General features: G+C 43.2%; 2 protein-coding genes across 2 annotated transcripts; both read left to right on the top strand.

Moving 5' to 3' along the window:
* Positions 1-476: 476 nt before the first annotated feature.
* LOC310812550 (uncharacterized protein) lies at positions 477-12,550 on the top strand (the record flags this gene model as incomplete). The annotated part of the gene is made up of 12 exons (XM_083681171.1): positions 477-565; positions 721-1,009; positions 1,268-2,092; positions 2,336-2,560; positions 2,797-2,920; positions 3,453-4,345; positions 5,426-5,688; positions 7,081-7,369; positions 9,193-10,002; positions 10,724-10,998; positions 11,400-11,497; positions 11,655-12,550. The coding sequence occupies 12 exons, from the start codon at positions 477-479 to the stop codon at positions 12,548-12,550; spliced, it is 5,076 nt and encodes a 1,691-aa protein (XP_083537297.1).
* A 1,824-nt stretch (positions 12,551-14,374) lies between these two features.
* Positions 14,375-19,343, top strand: LOC310812551 (extracellular calcium-sensing receptor-like; the record flags this gene model as incomplete). Its single annotated transcript, XM_083681172.1, has 6 exons — positions 14,375-14,616; positions 15,234-15,522; positions 16,215-17,024; positions 17,509-17,733; positions 18,161-18,284; positions 18,448-19,343. The coding sequence occupies 6 exons, from the start codon at positions 14,375-14,377 to the stop codon at positions 19,341-19,343; spliced, it is 2,586 nt and encodes an 861-aa protein (XP_083537298.1).
* Between the last annotated feature and the right edge of the window lie 30 nt (positions 19,344-19,373).

Here is a 19,373-nt window from a genome sequence, read left to right on the forward strand (position 1 = left end):
AAGAAAACAACTTAAATAATCCAAAATGTCAAAACCGAACTGATACAGTGTTAATGTCTGAAAGCAGAGACTATTGTGTGGGCCTACTGAATATTCAGTGAAACATGCAAAAGCAAGGTAAAGATGTTGACACAAACATGCATTGATAAAGTGTGTGTGTGGAATAATATCAGTACCCTTGGTCTTTTCCAAGTAGTGTCAATCTAAGATTGTTGTGCCCTAAGGGAGCTGTGCCAAGCCGGGTTTCCAGCATGTACTCCTCCCTCCGCAGTCTAGAGGCATATCACCAAAAGGAGTAGGGTTGTATATAAGACCAAGACGTTGCCCTGATCCTCCTCAAAAAATGCTGAGCGATCATGTGTGGACTAGAGAGGGGCATACTCTACTACCTGCCATTGCTCTGCCTTCACACAGCCCTTGCCTGTGAATTGTTGGGCAGGTTTGACATGCCTAGTTTGTTTAGGTCGGGAGATATCATGATAGGGGGCATTTTTCCAGTTTTCCACAAACAGGTGCACAGCAAGACGTCTTTTGTGAACGAGCCACCTGAGGTGAAGTGTGCTGGGTAAGTGTGCCAAACATGTCCGGATCATAAGATAAAGGTTGTGTATGTCTCTCTCTCTCTCTCTCTCTCTCTCTCTCATCCCCTGTTCATTCTGTTGTTTAACTCCTTTTCTTGTATTGCCATAGCCTTTTCTACTCTTCAAAACCTTGTTTCAGATTTGACCTGCGCGCTTTTCGCTGGACACAAGTAATGATGTTTGCGATTGAAGAGATCAACAACGATGATAATCTACTGCCCAATATATCCCTGGGCTACAGGATCCTTAACTCATGTGCATCTCCCACCAATACTTTACGTGCTGCATTAACGCTGGTTAGCAGTCCAGAGGAGATAGAGGCTACTGCTTCCCCATGTCCCCCTCCTATATCTGCCCTCATAGCAGAATCCGGGTCATCTCAATCCTTAGCTGTGGCTGGAACCCTCGGACCATTCAGAGTGCCAATGGTAAGGTCTCCTCGATTTGTAATGTGAGTCTCACAAGAAAAAGAGAAAAAGCAATATGATATTAAATCAAATGTTTATTTGCTGAGTTTGTTCTCACAGTATAATTACAAAGTGAAGTGCTCAAAATGATACAAAGATTTACAATGAGTTCTCAATACAATTTTTGTTTTAAGTTTTGAGTTTTAAGTTTTGTTTCATGATATTTTGTTTACATTATTACCCATTCATTTCTCTGCATTTTGCATTTCCATTCATCAGGTCAGTTACTTCTCCACATGTGCGTGCCTGAGTGACAGGACTAAATACCCCACATTTTTCCGCACTATCCCCAGTGACTACTACCAGGCCAAGGCTTTAGCAGCCCTGGTCAAACGTTTTGACTGGAGCTGGATTGGGGCAATACAGTCAGATAACGATTACGGTCGAAATGGGGTCCTAGCCTTCACTGAGGAGGTTAAGAAGCTGGGGGTTTGCATCGCGTTCGTAGGGACAGTTTTGCGGACGTACTCCAGGGATAAAATATTGGATGTTGTGGATATGATCAAGCAATCAACAGTGAAAGTCATCCTGGCGTTTGTGCCGGAGGGGGATCTTTACCCTCTGATGAAGGAGGTTGTGAGACAAAACATCACAGGCATTCAGTGGATCGCAAGTGAAGCCTGGATCACTGCTGCCCGACCCTCCACACCTGAGATATACCGCTCCTTTGGTGGTGCCATTGGATTTGTGGTGCGCAAGATGGCCATCCCAAAACTACGACCCTTCCTACTGAGCATCAGTCCTTTCACTGACCCAGAGGCTGCCTTTGTAAGGGATTTCTGGGAGAAGATGGTAGGCTGTCAGACGCATTTGCCTGGTGACCCCCCAGGCACTCAGGAGGGCGGTAAAATGTGCACCGGAGCAGAGTCACTCGTGGATTCACAGGATGTCTTCTTCAATGTCACACAGCTGAGGGTGTCCTATAATGTCTATAAGGCAGTTTATGCTATTGCACACGCCCTGCATAGTTTAATATTTTGCCAAAGAGAGGGGGGAACCCCAGTGAGACCATGTGTGAATATATCACAGATTCAGCCCAAAGAGGTGAATAATAAAATCATTGATAAACAAATATACTGGTGCTGTATTTTTAGGTGAATTGAGAGGGGACATGTAATGTAATTTCTTATTAGCCTATGTTTTGAGTTCACTTTGACATGGATTAAGTTAAATATATGTCTCCTAAATGAATATGCTCTAGATATTGACTAACAGTACAACACAGCTATCTTTTCCCATGTCCCACTCTTATCCATTCTACCTTAAATCTCTCCTCTCATTGTTCAGGTCAGTGATCACCTACAGACGGTGCGATTCATAAACCAGTTTGGGGAGGCTGTATTCTTCGATGAGAAGGGGGACCCCCCTGCCTCCTATGACATCATCAACTGGCAGATGAGGGATGGGCAGGTGCAGCATGTTACTGTGGGACACTTTGGCTCTGGATCTGCTAATGAGGACTATGAGCTCAGCATCCAGGAAGAGGACATTGTCTGGAGGACAGGGAAAATGGTACAGCAGTCAGTCTCTTTCAGAGCAAATTATCTTATAACCTAGTTAGTTTCATACACAGAAATATGATTTTCATAGTTATAACATCTCAATACCACCACAAAATACCACTTAATACCACCACAAAATACCACTTAATACCACCACAAAACATTTAGTCAATTTTATACTCCATAATAACATACATAATCTTGGTTTTGGAATGGTTATATGTCATGTTTAGTTTTTCTTGTCAGATTCCAAAAGCAGTGTGTTCTAACGTCTGCCCAGCCGGAACTAGAAAAGCCCAAATCAAAGGAAAACCTATCTGCTGCTTTGATTGCATCCCCTGTGCTGATGGGGCAATCGCCAACTCAACAGGTGCAGTATGACACATATCCAGGGTTGGGTAGAAAATGTATAGTAACCTAATACTGATTAGGGTTAGGGTAAGGGTAATTCTCAGCTTTGATGGTATTTGTGTACATATTAGTTTCACCATTCAGAAATGACTTTTTTATGCATAGTCCAGGTATCTGAAAGTGATGGGACAATAGACTTGACAGGCCTGAAATAGGGGAACAATGCATTAAAAAGTGAATGGTGAAACCTATGTGTATGCAAATACCATCTGAATGGTGAGACCAATGTGGTATGCAAATGCAATCAAATCAAAGCTGAGAATCTCCACTTTAGCCTCACAGTAATTGTTTGATTTGGAGTGTAGAACCAAAAGAAGAAAACATGCTTCACTGTCCCCTTACTTACACAGGGCACTGTATAGTACTGAAAACATTATCAGACATGCACACATGCATCATGAACAAATACATACTCCATTCTCATGTATGTAACTCTGCTGTAAATATCACAAGAGTAGTAAGATCTGATGTTTCATTTGTGTGTCACCCAGGAGCAGCAGACTGCACCCCGTGTCCACAGGAGTACTGGTCAAATGAGAGGAGAGACAGTTGCATTCTGAAAACAGTTGAGTTTCTGTCTTATCACGAACCAATGGGAATTGCTCTTACTGTGGTGTCCCTGCTGGGAGCCTGTCTATCACTGGCCACCATGTCAGTCTTCATCCACCACAGGGAAACGCCCGTGATTAAGGCCAGTAATTCCGAGCTCAGCTCCCTGTTGTTGATCTCTCTCTTCCTTTGTTTTCTCTGCCCCCTCACCTTCATCGGGAGGCCCACTGTCTGGACCTGCATGCTGCGCCACACTACCTTCGGCGTGACCTTTGCCCTTTGCATATCCTGTGTCCTGGGCAAGACGATAGTGGTGGTGACAGCTTTCACGGCCACCTTGCCCGGTAACAAAATGGCGGGGAGGTTCGGGCCTGCCCAGCAGAGGATCATAGTGTGCTCGTGCACGGTGGTTCAGATCTTCATCTGCGTGCTCTGGCTTAATCTGAGCCCACCTTTCCCTGAGAGGGTGTTCAAGTACAGCAATAGGAAGATTGTTCTAGAGTGTAATGCAGGATCTGAGGCTGCGTTCTATGCTGTGTTAGGGTACATTGGGATTCTGGCAGGGATATGCTTGGTTCTGGCGTTCCTGGCTCGGAAACTGCCAGATAACTTCAATGAAGCCAAATTCATCACCTTCAGCATGCTCATATTCTGTGCAGTCTGGATCACCTTTATCCCAGCTTATGTCAGCTCTCCTGGGAAGCTCACTGTAGCTGTGGAGATATTTGCCATTTTGTCTTCCGCCTTTGGGTTATTGATTTGCATTTTTGCCCCAAAATGTTATATAATATTTATCAAACCAGAGAAAAACACCAAGAAACATGTCATGCTGAAAGCTATGAACAAACGACAGTGATTTATACAGCAAGTCAAAGTAATTTATGGTATGAATATGTCATATCTGAACCTCTGCATTAAATATTGTATCTGTTTTAGAGTTTGATTTCATGTGACAGTGTTATTTCTCACAAAATATCTTCAAATTGCATGAACTTGACTAACAGCGCAAAACATACACATGAAAAGTTGTGCTGCATGCTCATACATTGAAAGCATTCTTATTCGCCTCCTATTTGCTTTACTCAAATGTGTTCTTGGAGTGCATGATAATAAATCAACATTTAATCCATTATCATTGTTTAATTTGATTTCAGAATAAGAAACATACATGAACATCGATGAATTTTCAACTTTGCTGGAATGTATTTAATGATGAGGGTTTATGTGTCCAAGAGAACTGTGTCCTAGAATTGGTTAACTTGCCTTAATTGATGGTGTAACTGCTGATGGCAGAGGAATAATGTACACATGTAGTATACAGAAACATCTTGTTTGCTCGAGTACAAGCAAATGCCTCCAATTTACATGAAGACAGGAAGACAATTACCCAAAACATACTGTTTACAAAACTCTTTGTATGAAAGGGGCATTCATAACATCTTACATTAACACTTCATAACACCTTCAGAAGTGGTGTGTCAGCCTTTTATAGCATATGTATGTAACATCTATGTCACATATGCATCTATGTCGCACTATATTTCGATGCAATCACAAAGAAAAAATAAATTGCATGTTAAATATAAATGTCATTGGAACAGCTCTCACAAGTTTTCCATCCACAAAACTCCACTGTCATTGGCCCCCTAATTTATGGAATAACCCTCCTACGACACCATGTTAACACTACAGTGAATAAAATAATAATGACAATATCATTTTTAATTAAACACACTTGCTGTACTCCAAATCAAACGCAGCATGTTTGGGGGAGGTCGGGGAAGGGAGGGATGAGGTCATGTGATGCCTATTATTGATGCAAAATCCTGGGAGATACCAAACGTAATGAGAGGTAATGACGATAGTGGAGGGTATAAAACAGTGCTCTCCGACCTGCTCCTAGTCTGTCTCCTAGTTGGACCAGTCTGTGTCCAAGATGCCTCTGAAGATGCTGTGGTGCTCCCTGCTCTACCTTGTCTCTGCCTACCCTCGGACAGACGCCTCTTCAACCCCGACTTCTTCAGTCCAGACCACCTGCTCTCCTCAGGGGGGGTTTGAGCTGCCTGGGTTTACCGCAGACGGTGACTTTATGATCGGGGGGATTTTTCCCCTTCACTACAGGGTGCTGCTGCCTGCCACAGACTACACTACCCAGCCCCTGGCAGCACTGTGTCGTGGGTGAGCTCAGCTTGTATTGCTGTAGTGTGTGTCTGGAGCCACAGCATTACATTCAGTGCGTCTTACTGGATAAATACCACTTGTGGGCACAGACTTTATATCAAGTCTGGTTTTCTCCTTTTTTTCTCCCCCCTGTGTTTTATTTTTTTAAATCTGTCTTTGGCTTGTATTCAAATGCATGGTGTGATCGGGATCAGATTGGGGTCACATTGGGTGACCGAAGGTGACAAGTGTAGACTCTCTACAGTGTAAACTCGCTGTAGATGCTTTCACACCTCCTTGGGTGGATGAGGACACGTTGTACCTGTACTGGGGCCAAGTGTCCAAACATTGACCGCTAATAATGTTAGGAAATATGATGATGACAGGATGTATCGCTGAACAAAATGGGCATGTGGATGCAAAATTCATGATCGGATGAATATTTTGATTATTTGTATTATTATTATATTTTTGCCACCAGGTGTAGACAGGTCTTATTGTTATACTCTCCTCAACTACTTCTTCTTCTTTGTTCTTTTTTTCGTCTACTCTATGTTATCCTCCCATCTCCCCTCTCCTTTCCTCTCTCTCTATGAGGTTAAAGTAGAGATATTTCAGGGCATCAAAAGTAATTGGACAGTTTCTGGTTAGTCAGATGTGTTTCTGTACATCATTGGTGCAGGCACAACATAGCTGTCAATGTCAAGTATTGATTTTAGGCTTTTCATTTGCTTTTGGAGTGTGCTATTGATGTCTGTCAACATGAGGGCCAAAGAGGTGTCAACTAAAGTCAAGGAAGCCATTATTAGGATGAAACATCTTATACTTGCGAAAATCAACAGTTTGGAACATCACTGAAAAGAAAAAAAGCCTGCAGAGGTCTGGAAAAAAGTATTGTGGACAGATAAGACAAATATTATATATTATAATATTATTAATATGAATATGTATCAGAGTGTTTGCAAGTCAATCTTCAGATTGTGTAATTGAAAATCTAATTGAACATGCATTTAATTTCCTCATGACCTAAAAAAAAGGCCTGGCAGAGCATCATCAGAGAAGATACCCAGCGTCTGGTGGGGTCAGTGGGTCACAGTCTTCAGGCAGTAATTGCATGCAAAGGATCAGTGCTTAATTTGGACATTATATGAATCTGTCCCATTACTTTTGGTGCCCTGAAATAGGGGGACTATGTATAAAAAGTGAAAAAGTGTTGTAATTTCGATGTACAAAAATATATGTACCCTTAAACACTTAAATAAAAACCTATACCATAGCAATAGAAACATGCTTCACTGTCCCATTACTTACACAGGGCACTGTATATGTTCTCTAACTGTGTGTGTGTGTGTGTGTGTGTGTGTGTGTGTGTGTGTGTGTGTGTGTGTGTGTGTGTGTGTGTGTGTATAGGTTCGACCCCCGGGCTTTCCGTTGGGCTCAGACGTTGAGGCTGGCGGTGGAGGAGATCAACCACAGTCATCATCTGCTGCCCAACCACACCCTGGGCTACAAGATCTACGACTCGTGTGCCACGCCCATCACAGCCCAAAGAGCGGTTCTGGCCATGCTGAATGGGCAGGCTGAGGAGCAAAGGCCTATGTGTTCTGGTGCCGGCCCGTTGCTCGCGGTGGTAGGGGAGTCTGGGTCATCCCAGTCAATTGTTGTATCCAGAACTCTGCAGCCCTTCAGAATCCCCATGGTGAGTGATTGTAAGTGGAGCTGTGTACAGTGCCTTCAGAAAGTATTCTTCACTTTTTCCACATTTTGTTGTGTTATAGACTCAATTTATGATATTATGGATTAAATTAAAATAATTTGCCATCAATCCATACACAATACCCCAGAAAAAAGCAAAAACAGGTTTTTCAGTAAATTAACAAATGCAAAAATGTCATCAACAAATCATTCAATAAGTTGAATTGAGTCCATCTTAATGCAAAGATAATAGTTCATGTAATTTTGGAATTAATATCTTTGTTTTTATAGGGTCTCTGATTTGCATAGGAATCAATTACACACTGTGTAGATTAGGATGTCACTACCAAATTTCATAATTTTCTCTTGATCCTGACAAATTACCCAGTCCCTGCCAGTGACAAACATAACCATAACTTGATGCAGTTACCACTATTCTTCACACGAGAGATGGTGTGGAAACTGCATTGCATGTGCTGGATTTGCACTAAACTTAATGCTTTGTAGTAAAACCAAATAAACACATTTCTAGCCACTTTCTTTGCTGTATCACCTGAATTCATTGCTGCAAACACAATTATGGATATGAGATTATTTTCCATTAAGGAATTTTTTTGGCCACTTGGTTATAAACCAATTTTGTAGAGTGACTGAGATGATTGATGATCGATTGTCCCATCGACTGTGCTTTTTCCTCTACACCATTCAACTTTCTAGATTTTTGTAAGTCTCCCCAGGACTCAGGGTCGCATTCCTGAGCAGTTTTGTTCCTCTCCATTTGCTCAGTTTGGAATGACAACCTGATCCACACACTGTGTAAATCATTCCTATGCAAATCAGAGAACCTATAAAAACAAATATATTACTTCCAAAATTACATGAACTATTATCCTTGCATTAAGATGGACTCAATTCAACTTATTGAGTGATTTGTTGATGACATTTTTGCATTTTAGCTAATTTTAAGAGTGTCATAGCAAAGGGTCTGACTACTTACTGTATGTACATGAGGTATTTGTGTATTTCAATTTTAATAAATTTACTGAAATTTCTAAAAACCTGTTTTCACTTTGTCATTCTGGGGTATTGTGTGTGGATTGATGGCAAATTCTTTTAATTTAATCCATTTTAAATTGAGTCTATAACACAACAAAATGTGGAAAAAGTGAAGGGGTCTGAATACTTTCCGAAGGCACTGTATGTTGCAAAATTGGCTGTTTTATAATAAGAACCATGAGTCATAAAACTTGTTACTTCAACTGAAATGAATCACCAACACTATTTAGACTGGTACAGGAAGAAGAGTGACTAAATGCTGAGTTATTGTTACTTAGTAGTTACTTATAGTTTGAAGACTCGAGTGTCTCACTCCACTGAACTACCCGCAGGCTCTTTGCAATTCTTAGAACCACACTGTTGAAGCTAGGAACACCAAACCAAATGCATGATGTTCACAAAACTCTCAATTAAGAAAGCTGAATAAATCATTTTGATACTGTTCATATTGTACAACTTAACCTGGGTTTCAATGGTCACCAAATCCTATTTTTCTTACTGGAAGATATCTCAAAGATAGAACTGTCACTAAACTTCATCCACTACCAATAAAAAAAAAAGTCCTTTTCTAATTCTATTTTATTATCTTGTTTACAGCATGATGACATTTACATTTATATTTATTGAATTTACGTCATTCTATTTTCAATTTAAATTTTTGCTCAACTTTTTCAAACATCCCTTTGTCATACTTACGTGAATTGATACACACTGATTCAAATAAAGATGTTTGCAAGAAATACATTTCAATAGGCAACATTTTTCTTACAGATCAGCTATTTCTCCACCTGCTCATGCCTGAGCAACCGGAGGGAATTTCCCACATTTTTCCGTGTGGTACCAAATGACGACTACCAGGTCAAGGCCATCGCCCGGCTCCTGCAGCATTACGGCTGGAAGTGGATCGGCGTGGTAAGGGAGGACCACGACTATGGGCACTTCGCCCTGCAGGGCCTGAAGAGGGAGATCCAGAACACAGATGTGTGCCTGGCCTACGACGAAATGATCCCCAAAGACTACAGCCGCCAGCGAGTGCTGCAGATCCTGGATGTGATGCGGACATCCAAAGCCCATATAGTGGTGGTATTCTCTGGAGATGGAGAGTTATTTCCCTTCCTCAAGGAGTTTGGCAAGCAGAACATCACTGGCATCCAGTGGGTGGCCAGCGAGGCTTGGGTGACTGCGGCAGTACTGGCAGAGAGCTACCCATTCCTGGACGGGACTATTGGGTTTGCCATCCGTAAAGGGAAGGTTCCGGGGCTCGGGGGCTACCTGCGAACGGTGGACCCCGGTAGGTACCCCTCTAACCCCCTGGTGCAGGAGCTGTGGGGGGCCCTGTATGGCTGTTCTCCCTCCTCGTCCCCCTCCAACCCTTCACTGCCCCCCTGTTCAGGACAGGAGACTCTACTGGAGCAGCACTCATCCTATATGAACACCTCCAGCCCCAGAATTAGTTACAATGCATATAAGGCTGTATACGCCATAGCACACTCCCTACACAACCTCCTCCAATGCCAGCCAGGGAGAGGGCCCTTCCACAACAACTCCTGTGCTCACAGCACCAACATTCACCCCTGGCAGGTAAATCATGAGAGTAAATCATGAGAATGACAACATTTTGTACAGTACTTTCCAGTCTGATACACTGAATATGATATACACTCAACAAGCACTTTATTAGGAAAATCTGTACACCTTCTCATGGTGGAGGTGGTGTAATGGTGTGGGGAATGTTTTCCATTAATATCAATCAATCATCGCTTGAATGCCACAGCCTATTTGAGTATTGTTGCTGACCATGTGCATCCCTTAATGGCCACAATTTACCCATCTTCTAATGGCTACTTCCAACATGATAATGCACCATGTCACAAAGCAAAAGTCGTCTCAAACTGGTTTCATGAACATGACAATGAGTTCAGTGTTCTTCAGTGGCCTTCCCAGTCACCAGATCTGAATCCAATAGAACACCTTTGGGATGTGGTAGAACGGGAGATTCACAGCTTGAAAGTGCACCTGAAAAATCTGCAGGAATTGTGTGATGCAATCTAGCCATCATAGACCAGAATCTCAAAGGTATGTTTCCAACATATTGTGGAATTGGGAGGCTCTATCCAGTATTAGTATAGCGTTCCTAATAAAGTGATCAGTGAGTGTATATATATATATATATATATATATATATATATAAAGAGAGAGAGAGAGAGATCCAGCTTAAATGACATTTAAAATAAGTAATTTTCATATTGCATATCCACCGCCATTTAAAACCCTAACTAGCATACATTTCATGTGAAAATAGGTCCAGCAGTACCTTCAGGATGTGTCCTTTACTGTATCTGGAGAAGAGGTGAATTTTGACCAGAAAGGAGACGCCATCCCGTCGTATGACCTGATGAACTGGCAGAGGGGGGCAGACGGAAAACCCCGGTTTGAGACTGTGGGTCTGTATGATGGAGCAAAGGACGCTGGGAAGGAGCTGGTGATCCAGGACGAGAAGATTGTGTGGGTTGGGCATCAGAGCAAGGCAAGCTGCTCAAACTCTGTGTTTACCTACAGATGTAGAGAGAGCTGGATGTAAGTGGATCTTAGATTAGAGTTAGGATAGAATATGTCCTTATTAATTACAAGCCAAAGAGGATATAGGCTACTAAAGAAAATAGTTTTAAATCATGCCACTAATTTTGGTTAGCCTGATCACCGCGATACAACATACAACATGTATGTACAACCACAGGGTCTAGCTCCACATACATTTTTTCGCTCTCATTGAATCCCTTTTCCAATGGTAAAATTCAGGCTCAATATATGAGCTATTCAGAGATTTACAATGGACCAGTGGTATGCATTCTCACAGATACTGCTATTACATCCAAACACACACTCATTCAGGTGAACTGACCCGCATATATGCTCTCTAAGTCTAAGCTGCCATGTCTCTGTGTTGGTCAGGTGCTGGAGTCCGTGTGCAGTGTCAGCTGTACTCCAGGATTCAGGAAGGCTGTCCGTCGAGGGGAGCCTCTGTGCTGCTTTGACTGTGTACCATGTGACAGCGGCAAGATTAGTAATGAGACAGGTGAGGGATCCATGAAGCAATCACCACAGCTCCTACAAGTATTACCAATAGTATTGTGCTATCAAATGCATTCATTGTATGGTCTCCTTTACAACTAGATTAAAGCACTTTCTGATGTAAAAAAGGACTTACCACTCTCACTCTCTCACTCTTCCAGATTCCATAGACTGTTCGCCATGTCCTGAGGACTTCTGGTCAAATGCAGAAGGAACAGCTTGCATCCCCAAGGTGGTGGAGTTCCTGTCCCATGATGCAATGGGGATAGCCCTGACGGTAATCGCTGTAGTAGGAGCTTGTCTCACCGCCGCCATCCTGGTGGTCTTCCTCCACAACAGGAAAACACCCATCGTCCGCATCAACAATTCGGAGCTGAGCTTCTTCATCCTGCTCACCCTGACTCTGTGCTTTCTATGTGCGCTGGTCTTCATTGGGAAGCCCACTTCCTGGTCCTGCATGCTACGTCACACCGCATTCAGCATCACCTTCTCTCTTTGCATCTCCTGCATCCTAGGCAAGACTCTGGTGGTCCTGGCTGCCTTCACTGCCACCAGGCCTGGCAACAACATTATGAAGTGGCTGGGGCCCAAGCAGCAGAGGGTCATCATCTTCAGCTGCACCCTGGTTCAGGTGCTGATCTGTGCAGCCTGGCTCATTGCTGCCCCTCCCTTCCCCTCCAGAAACACCCAGTACCAACGCTCTAAGATCATTCTAGAGTGCAGCGTGGGTTCCAACCTGGCTTTCTGGTGCGTTCTGGGATACATCGGCCTCCAGGCGTGCTTGTGCTTTGTCCTGGCCTTTCTGGCCCGCAAGCTGCCCAGCAACTTCAATGAGGCCAAGTTCATCACCTTCAGCATGCTGATCTTCTGTGCCGTGTGGCTGGCCTTCATCCCAGCTTATGTCAGCTCTCCTGGGAAGTTCACTGTAGCGGTTGAGATCTTTGCTATTCTGGCCTCCAGCTTTGGCTTGCTATTCTGTCTGTTTGCTCCAAAATGTTACATCATTCTACTGAAGCCGGAGAAGAACACTAAACAACATCTGATGGGGAAAAACTAGACATTTAGATGACAAAAAAATAGACATTTTGATGATTTATCTGGAAGAATAAATACAAATTACACTTCACTTGGTTACTTTATTGAGTTTTGATGAATGAAAAAATATCTTGGGAGAACAATCCCTTTGCTACGGTGACATGCAATAAGATGAAGTAGCACCCCGTGTCCACAGGAGTACTGGTCAAACGAGAGGAGAGACAGTTGCATTCTGAAAACAGTTGAGTTCCTGTCTTATCACGAACCAATGGGAATTGTTCTTACTGTGGTGTCCCTGCTGGGAGCCTGCCTGTTGAGATCTTTGTTGAAACCTTTGCCATTTTGTCTTGATTGATTTGCATTTTTGCCCCAAAATGTTATATAATATTTATCAAACCAGAGAAAAACACCAAGAAACATGTCATGCAGAAAGCCATGAACAAACGACAGTTTAATTAAGTAATTGATGGTATGAATATGTCATATCTGAACCTCTGCATTAAATATTGTATTTGCTTTTGAGTTTGATTTCATGTGACAGTGTTATTTCTCACAAAATATCTTCAAATTGCACGAACTTGACTAAGCGGAAAACATACACATGAAAAGTAAGTTGTGCTGCATGTTCATATTTTTAAAGCATGTATCACAATTAACTTGTTTGACATCTTATTTGCCTCCTATTTGCTTTACTCAGATGTGTTCTTGGAGTGCATGATAACACATCAACATTTAATCCCATTATCATTGTTTCATTTTATTTCAGAATAAGAAACATCCATGATCATACATGAATTTTCCATGATCATACATGAAGACATCAACTTTGTTGAAATGTATTTAATGGACATCAACTTAATGGTGTGTGTGTATGTGTCCTTGTTCATAAAAAAGGCAGTACCCTAAGGGAGAACTATACCAGAAAGAGTTGAAACAAGTAATTCATCAAGCAAACATTCATCTCGCGTCTTATAATCAGTCATTACTTTTAAGAGAAGTATTGGGAATTCTCACATAGGAATGCATATACAGTGCCTTCTGTAAGTAATGCATATACAGTGCCTTATGTAAGTAATGGGACTATAGCAAATATTATCATGTACCTGAGCGATTGCAAGAGGGAAGTTTGGAGAAAAAATTATCTGTCCAAGGTTTTGGGCATGTACAGAACAGCTGCCACTAGAACTGGCTAACTTGTCTAAACTGATGATGTAACTGCTGATGGCAGCAGAATAATGTACACATGTAGTATACAGAAACATCTTGTTTGCTTGAGTACAAGCAAGTGCCTCCAATTTACAGTAAGACAGGAAGACAATTACTCAAAACATACTGTTTACTAAACTCTTTCTATGAAAGGGGCATTCATAACATCTGACATTAACACTTCATAACACCTTCAGAAGTGGTGTGTCAGCCTTTTATAGCATATCTATGTAGCATCTATGTTGCACTACATTTCAATGCAATCACATAGAAAAAATTGCATGTTAAATATAAATGTCTTTGGAACAGCCCTCACAAGTTTTCCATCCACAAAACTCTGTCATTGGCCCCCTAATTTATGGAATAACCCTCCTACGACACCATATTAACACTACAGTGAATAAAATAATAATGACAATATCATTTTTAATTAAACACACTTGCTGTGCTCCAAATCAAACACAGCATGTTTGGGGAGGTTGGGGCAGGGAGGGATGAGGTCATGTGATGCCTATTTTTTATGGAAAATCCTGGGAGATACCAAACGTAATGAGAGGTAATGACGATAGTGGAGGGTATAAAACAGTGCTCTCCGACCTGCTCCTAGTCTGTCTCCTAGCTGGACCAGTCTGTGTCCAAGATGCCTCTGAAGATGCTGTGGTGCTCCCTGCTCTACCTTGTCTCTGCCTACCCTCGGACAGATGCCTCTTCAACCCCGACTTCTTCAGTCCAGACCACCTGCTCTCCTCAGGGGGGGTTTGAGCTGCCTGGGTTTACCGCAGACGGTGACTTTATGATCGGGGGGATTTTCCCCCTTCACCACAGGGTGCTGCTGCCTGCCACAGACTACACTACCCAGCCCCTGGCAGCACTGTGTCGTGGGTGAGCTCAGCTTGTATTGCTGGAGTGTGTGTCTGGAGCCACAGCATTACATCAGTGTGTCTTACTGGATGAATACCACTTTAGGCACAGACTTTATATCAAGTCTGGTTTTCTCCTTTTTTTCTCTAGCCTGTGTTTTATTTTTTTAAATCTGTCTTCGGCTTGTATTCAAATGAATCTTGTGATCGGGATCGGATTGTTTGTTTGTCACATTGGGTGACCGAAGGTGACGAGTGTAGGCTCGCTTCAGTGTAAACTCACTACAGAGGAGATGCTTTCACACCTTCCTGGGGGGATGAGGACACAGTGTACCTGTACTGGGGCCAAGTGTACAGATATTGACTGCTAATTCCAATAGGAAATACGATGGTGACATGATGTATCGCTGAACAAATGAGCATATGGGTGCAAAATTCATGATCGGATGAATATATGGATTATTTGTGATCAAATTTGAAACGTAATAGGTGTAGATAGGTCTTATTCTTATACTCTCTTCATCTACTTCTTCTTCTTTGTTATTTTTTCAGCTACACCACTTTATTATGTGTGTGTGTGTGTGTGTGTGTGTGTGTGTGTGTGTGTGTGTGTGTGTGTGTGTGTGTGTGTGTGTATAGGTTCGACCCCCGGGCTTTCCGTTGGGCTCAGACGTTGAGGCTGGCGGTGGAGGAGATCAACCACAGTCATCATCTGCTGCCCAACCACACCCTGGGCTACAAGATCTACGACTCGTGTGCCACGCCCGTCACAGCCAAAAGAGCGGTTCTGGCCATGCTGAATGGGCAGGCTGAGGAGCAAAGGCCTATGTGTTCTGGTGCCGGCCCGTTGCTCGCGGTGGTAGGGGAGTCTGGGTCATCCCAGTCAATTGTTCTATCCAGAATTCTGCAGCCCTTCAGAATCCCCATGGTGAGTGATTGTAAGTGGAGATGTTTTTGTCATGGTGCAGTGCATGTTGCAAAATTGTTATATTTTTTTATAATAAGAACCATAAGTCATAAAACTTGTTACTTCAACTGAAATTAATCACCAACACTATTTAGACTGGTACAGGAAGAAGGGTGGCTACATTAATGCTAAGTGGACATTACTTAGTAGTTACTTATAGCTTGAAGACTCGAGTCTCTCACTCCACTGAACTACCCACAGGTTATTTGCAATTCTTAGAACCACACTGTTGAAGCTAGGAACACCAAACCAAATTCATCAGTTGTTCACAAAACTCTCAATTAAGAAAGCTGAGGAAATCATTTTGATAATGTTCATATTGTACAACTGAACCTGGGTTTCAATGGTCAGCAAAATCCTACTCAACTTACTTGAAGATATCTCAAAGATATAACTATCTCACCACTAAACTTCCTCTACTACCAATAAAACTAACTTTCCTTCTCTAATTCTGTTTTATTATCTTATTTACAGCATGATTTTTGTAATTTCTATTAACTGAATTTACATTATTCTCCTTTCAATTAAAACTTTTGCTCAACTTTTTCAAACATTCTGTTGTCATGCTTACGTGAATTGATACACACTGATTCAGATAAAGACGTTTGCAAGAAATGCATTTAATTTTTTCAATAGGCAACATTTTCTTACAGATCAGCTATTTCTCCACCTGCTCATGCTTGAGCAACCAGAGGGAATTCCCCACATTTTTCCGTGTGATACCAAATGATGACTACCAGGTCAAGGCCATCGCCCGGCTCCTGCAGCACTTCGGCTGGAAGTGGATTGGCGTGGTGAGAGAGGAAAACGACTATGGGCTCTTCGCCCTGCAGGGCCTGAAGAGGGAGATCCAGAACACAGATGTGTGCCTGGCCTATAGTGAGATAATCCCCAAAGACTACAGCCACCAGCGGGTGCTGCAGATCCTGGACGTGATGCGGACCTCCAAAGCCCGCGTAGTGGTGGTATTCTCCATAGATGGAGAGTTAATTCCTGTTTTCAAGGAGTTTGGCAAGCAGAACATCACTGGCATCCAGTGGGTGGCCAGCGAGGCTTGGGTGACTGCGGCAGTGCTGGCAGAGAGCTACCCATTCCTGGACGGGACTATTGGGTTTGCCATCCGTAAAGGGAAGGTTCCGGGGCTCGGGGGCTACCTGCAAACAGTGAACCCCGGTAGGTATCCCTCTAACCCCCTGGTGCAGGAGCTGTGGGGAGTCCTGTATGGCTGTTCTCCCTCCTCGTCCCCCTCCAACCCTTCACTGCCCCCCTGTTCAGGACAGGAGAATCTACTGGAGCAGCACTCGTCCTATATGAACACCTCCAGCCCCAGAATTAGTTACAATGTATATAAGGCTGTATACGCCATAGCACACTCCCTACACAACCTCCTCCAATGCCAGCCAGGGAGAGGGCCCTTCCACAACAACTCCTGTGCTCACAGAACCAACATTCACCCCTGGCAGGTAAATCATGAGAGTAAATCATGAGAATGAAAAAATATAATAGTACATTTCAGTCTGATACATTGAATATGATGCTGCATATATATTTATCTGGCTTAAAGTCCTTTTTTTTTTTTCAAGTGCAGCTACTCAGATGCACTTTATTTGTTGATATGTTGATCAATTACTCAGCCCAAACCTGACTGGTCACATCAGGTTCAGATTTTCTGACAATTGATTCAGGCCGGGCCGGGCCAGGCTTGGGTTTGCCGTGACAGAGCCTTTTATGATCTTGTGTGGCTATGTGATAACTCTACTTCTCTCTCTCCCTGTACTCTAGTCATAGATGTCCAGCAGCACCTGTTACATTAAATGTTTTTGTTGTTATTTTTGTTTTGGCTATTATCTGCAGAAATAATGCAAATCATTTAAGTATTTACATTTAAAATAAGAATTTTCAGGCCGGTTTAATACCCTAAAGAGCATAAATGTTAATGTATCACAGGTCCAGCAATATCTTCAGGATGTCTCCTTTAATGTATCTGGAGAAGAGGTGAATTTTGACCAGAAAGGAGACTCCATCCCGTCGTATGACCTGATGAACTGGCAGAGGGGGGCAGACGGAAAACCCCGGTTTGAGACTGTGGGTCTGTATGATGGAGCAAAGGACGCTGGGAAGAAGCTGGTGATCCATGATGAGAAGATTGTATGGGTTGAGCATCAGAGCAAGGCAAGCTGCTCAAACTCTGTGTTTACCTACAGATGTAGAGAGAGCTGGATGTAAGTGGATTTTTGATTAGAGTTAGGATAGAATATGTCCTTATTAGTTACAAGCCAAAGAGGATATAGGCTACTAAAGAAAATAGTTAGAAATTATGCCACTAGTTTTGGTTAGCCTGATTCCCAGACACCGCGATACAACATACTTCTCTGTAACCACAGGGTCTGGCTCCACTTGAATTTTTTCGCTCTCATTGAATCCCTTTTCCAATGGTAAAATTCAGGCTCAATATATGAGCTATTCAGAGATTTACAATGGACCAGTGGTATGCATTCTCACAGACGCTGCTATTCCATCCAAACACACACTCATTCAGGTGAACTGACCCACATATCTGCTCTCTAAGTCTAACCTGCCATGTCTCTGTGTTGTTCAGGTGCTGGAGTCCGTGTGCAGTGTCAGCTGTACTCCAGGATTCAGGAAGGCTGTCCGTCGAGGGGAGCCTCTGTGCTGCTTTGACTGTGTACCATGTGACAGCGGCAAGATTAGTAATGAGACAGGTGAGGGATCCATGAAGCAATCACCACAGCTGCTACAAGTATTACTAATAGTATTGTGCTATCAGATGCATTCATTGTGTGGTCTCCTTTACAACTAGATTAAAGCACATTCTGAAGTCAAAAAAGGACTTACCACTTCACTCTCACTCTCTCACTCTTCCAGATTCCATAGACTGTTCGCCATGTCCTGAGGACTTCTGGTCAAACGCAGAAGGAACAGCTTGCATCCCCAAAGTGGTGGAGTTCCTGACCCATGATGCAATGGGGATAGCCCTGACGGTAATCGCTGTAGTGGGAGCTTGTCTCACCGCCACCGTCCTGGCGATCTTCTTCCACAACAGGAACACTCCCATCGTCCGCATCAACAACTCAGAGCTGAGCTTCTTCATCCTGCTCACCCTGACTCTGTGCTTCCTGTGTGCGCTGGTGTTCATCGGGAAGCCCACTTCCTGGTCCTGCATGCTTCGTCACACCGCATTCAGCATCACCTTCTCTCTTTGCATTTCCTGCATCCTGGGCAAGACTCTGGTGGTCCTGGCTGCCTTCACTGCCACCAGGCCTGGCAACAACATTATGAAGTGGCTGGGGCCCAAGCAGCAGAGGGTCATCATCTTCAGCTGCACTGTGGTTCAGGTGCTGATCTGTGCAGCCTGGCTCATTGCTGCCCCTCCCTTCCCCTCCAGAAACACCCAGTACCAACGCTCTAAGATCATTCTAGAGTGCAGCGTGGGTTCCAACCTGGCTTTCTGGTGCGTTCTGGGATACATCGGCCTCCAGGCGTGCTTGTGCTTTGTCCTGGCTTTTCTGGCCCGCAAGTTGCCCGGCAACTTCAATGAGGCCAAGTTCATCACCTTCAGCATGCTGATCTTCTGTGCCGTGTGGCTGGCCTTCATCCCAGCTTATGTCAGCTCTCCTGGGAAGTTCACTGTAGCGGTTGAGATCTTTGCTATCCTAGCCTCCAGCTTTGGCTTGCTATTCTGCCTGTTTGCTCCAAAATGTTACATCATTCTACTGAAGCCAGAGAAGAACACTAAACAACATCTGATGGGGAAAAACTAGACATTTAGATGACAAACAATAGACATTTTG

Source organism: Argentina silus (genome assembly GCF_951799395.1).
Source record: "Argentina silus genome assembly, chromosome: 11".
Lineage (NCBI taxonomy): Eukaryota > Metazoa > Chordata > Actinopteri > Argentiniformes > Argentinidae > Argentina > Argentina silus.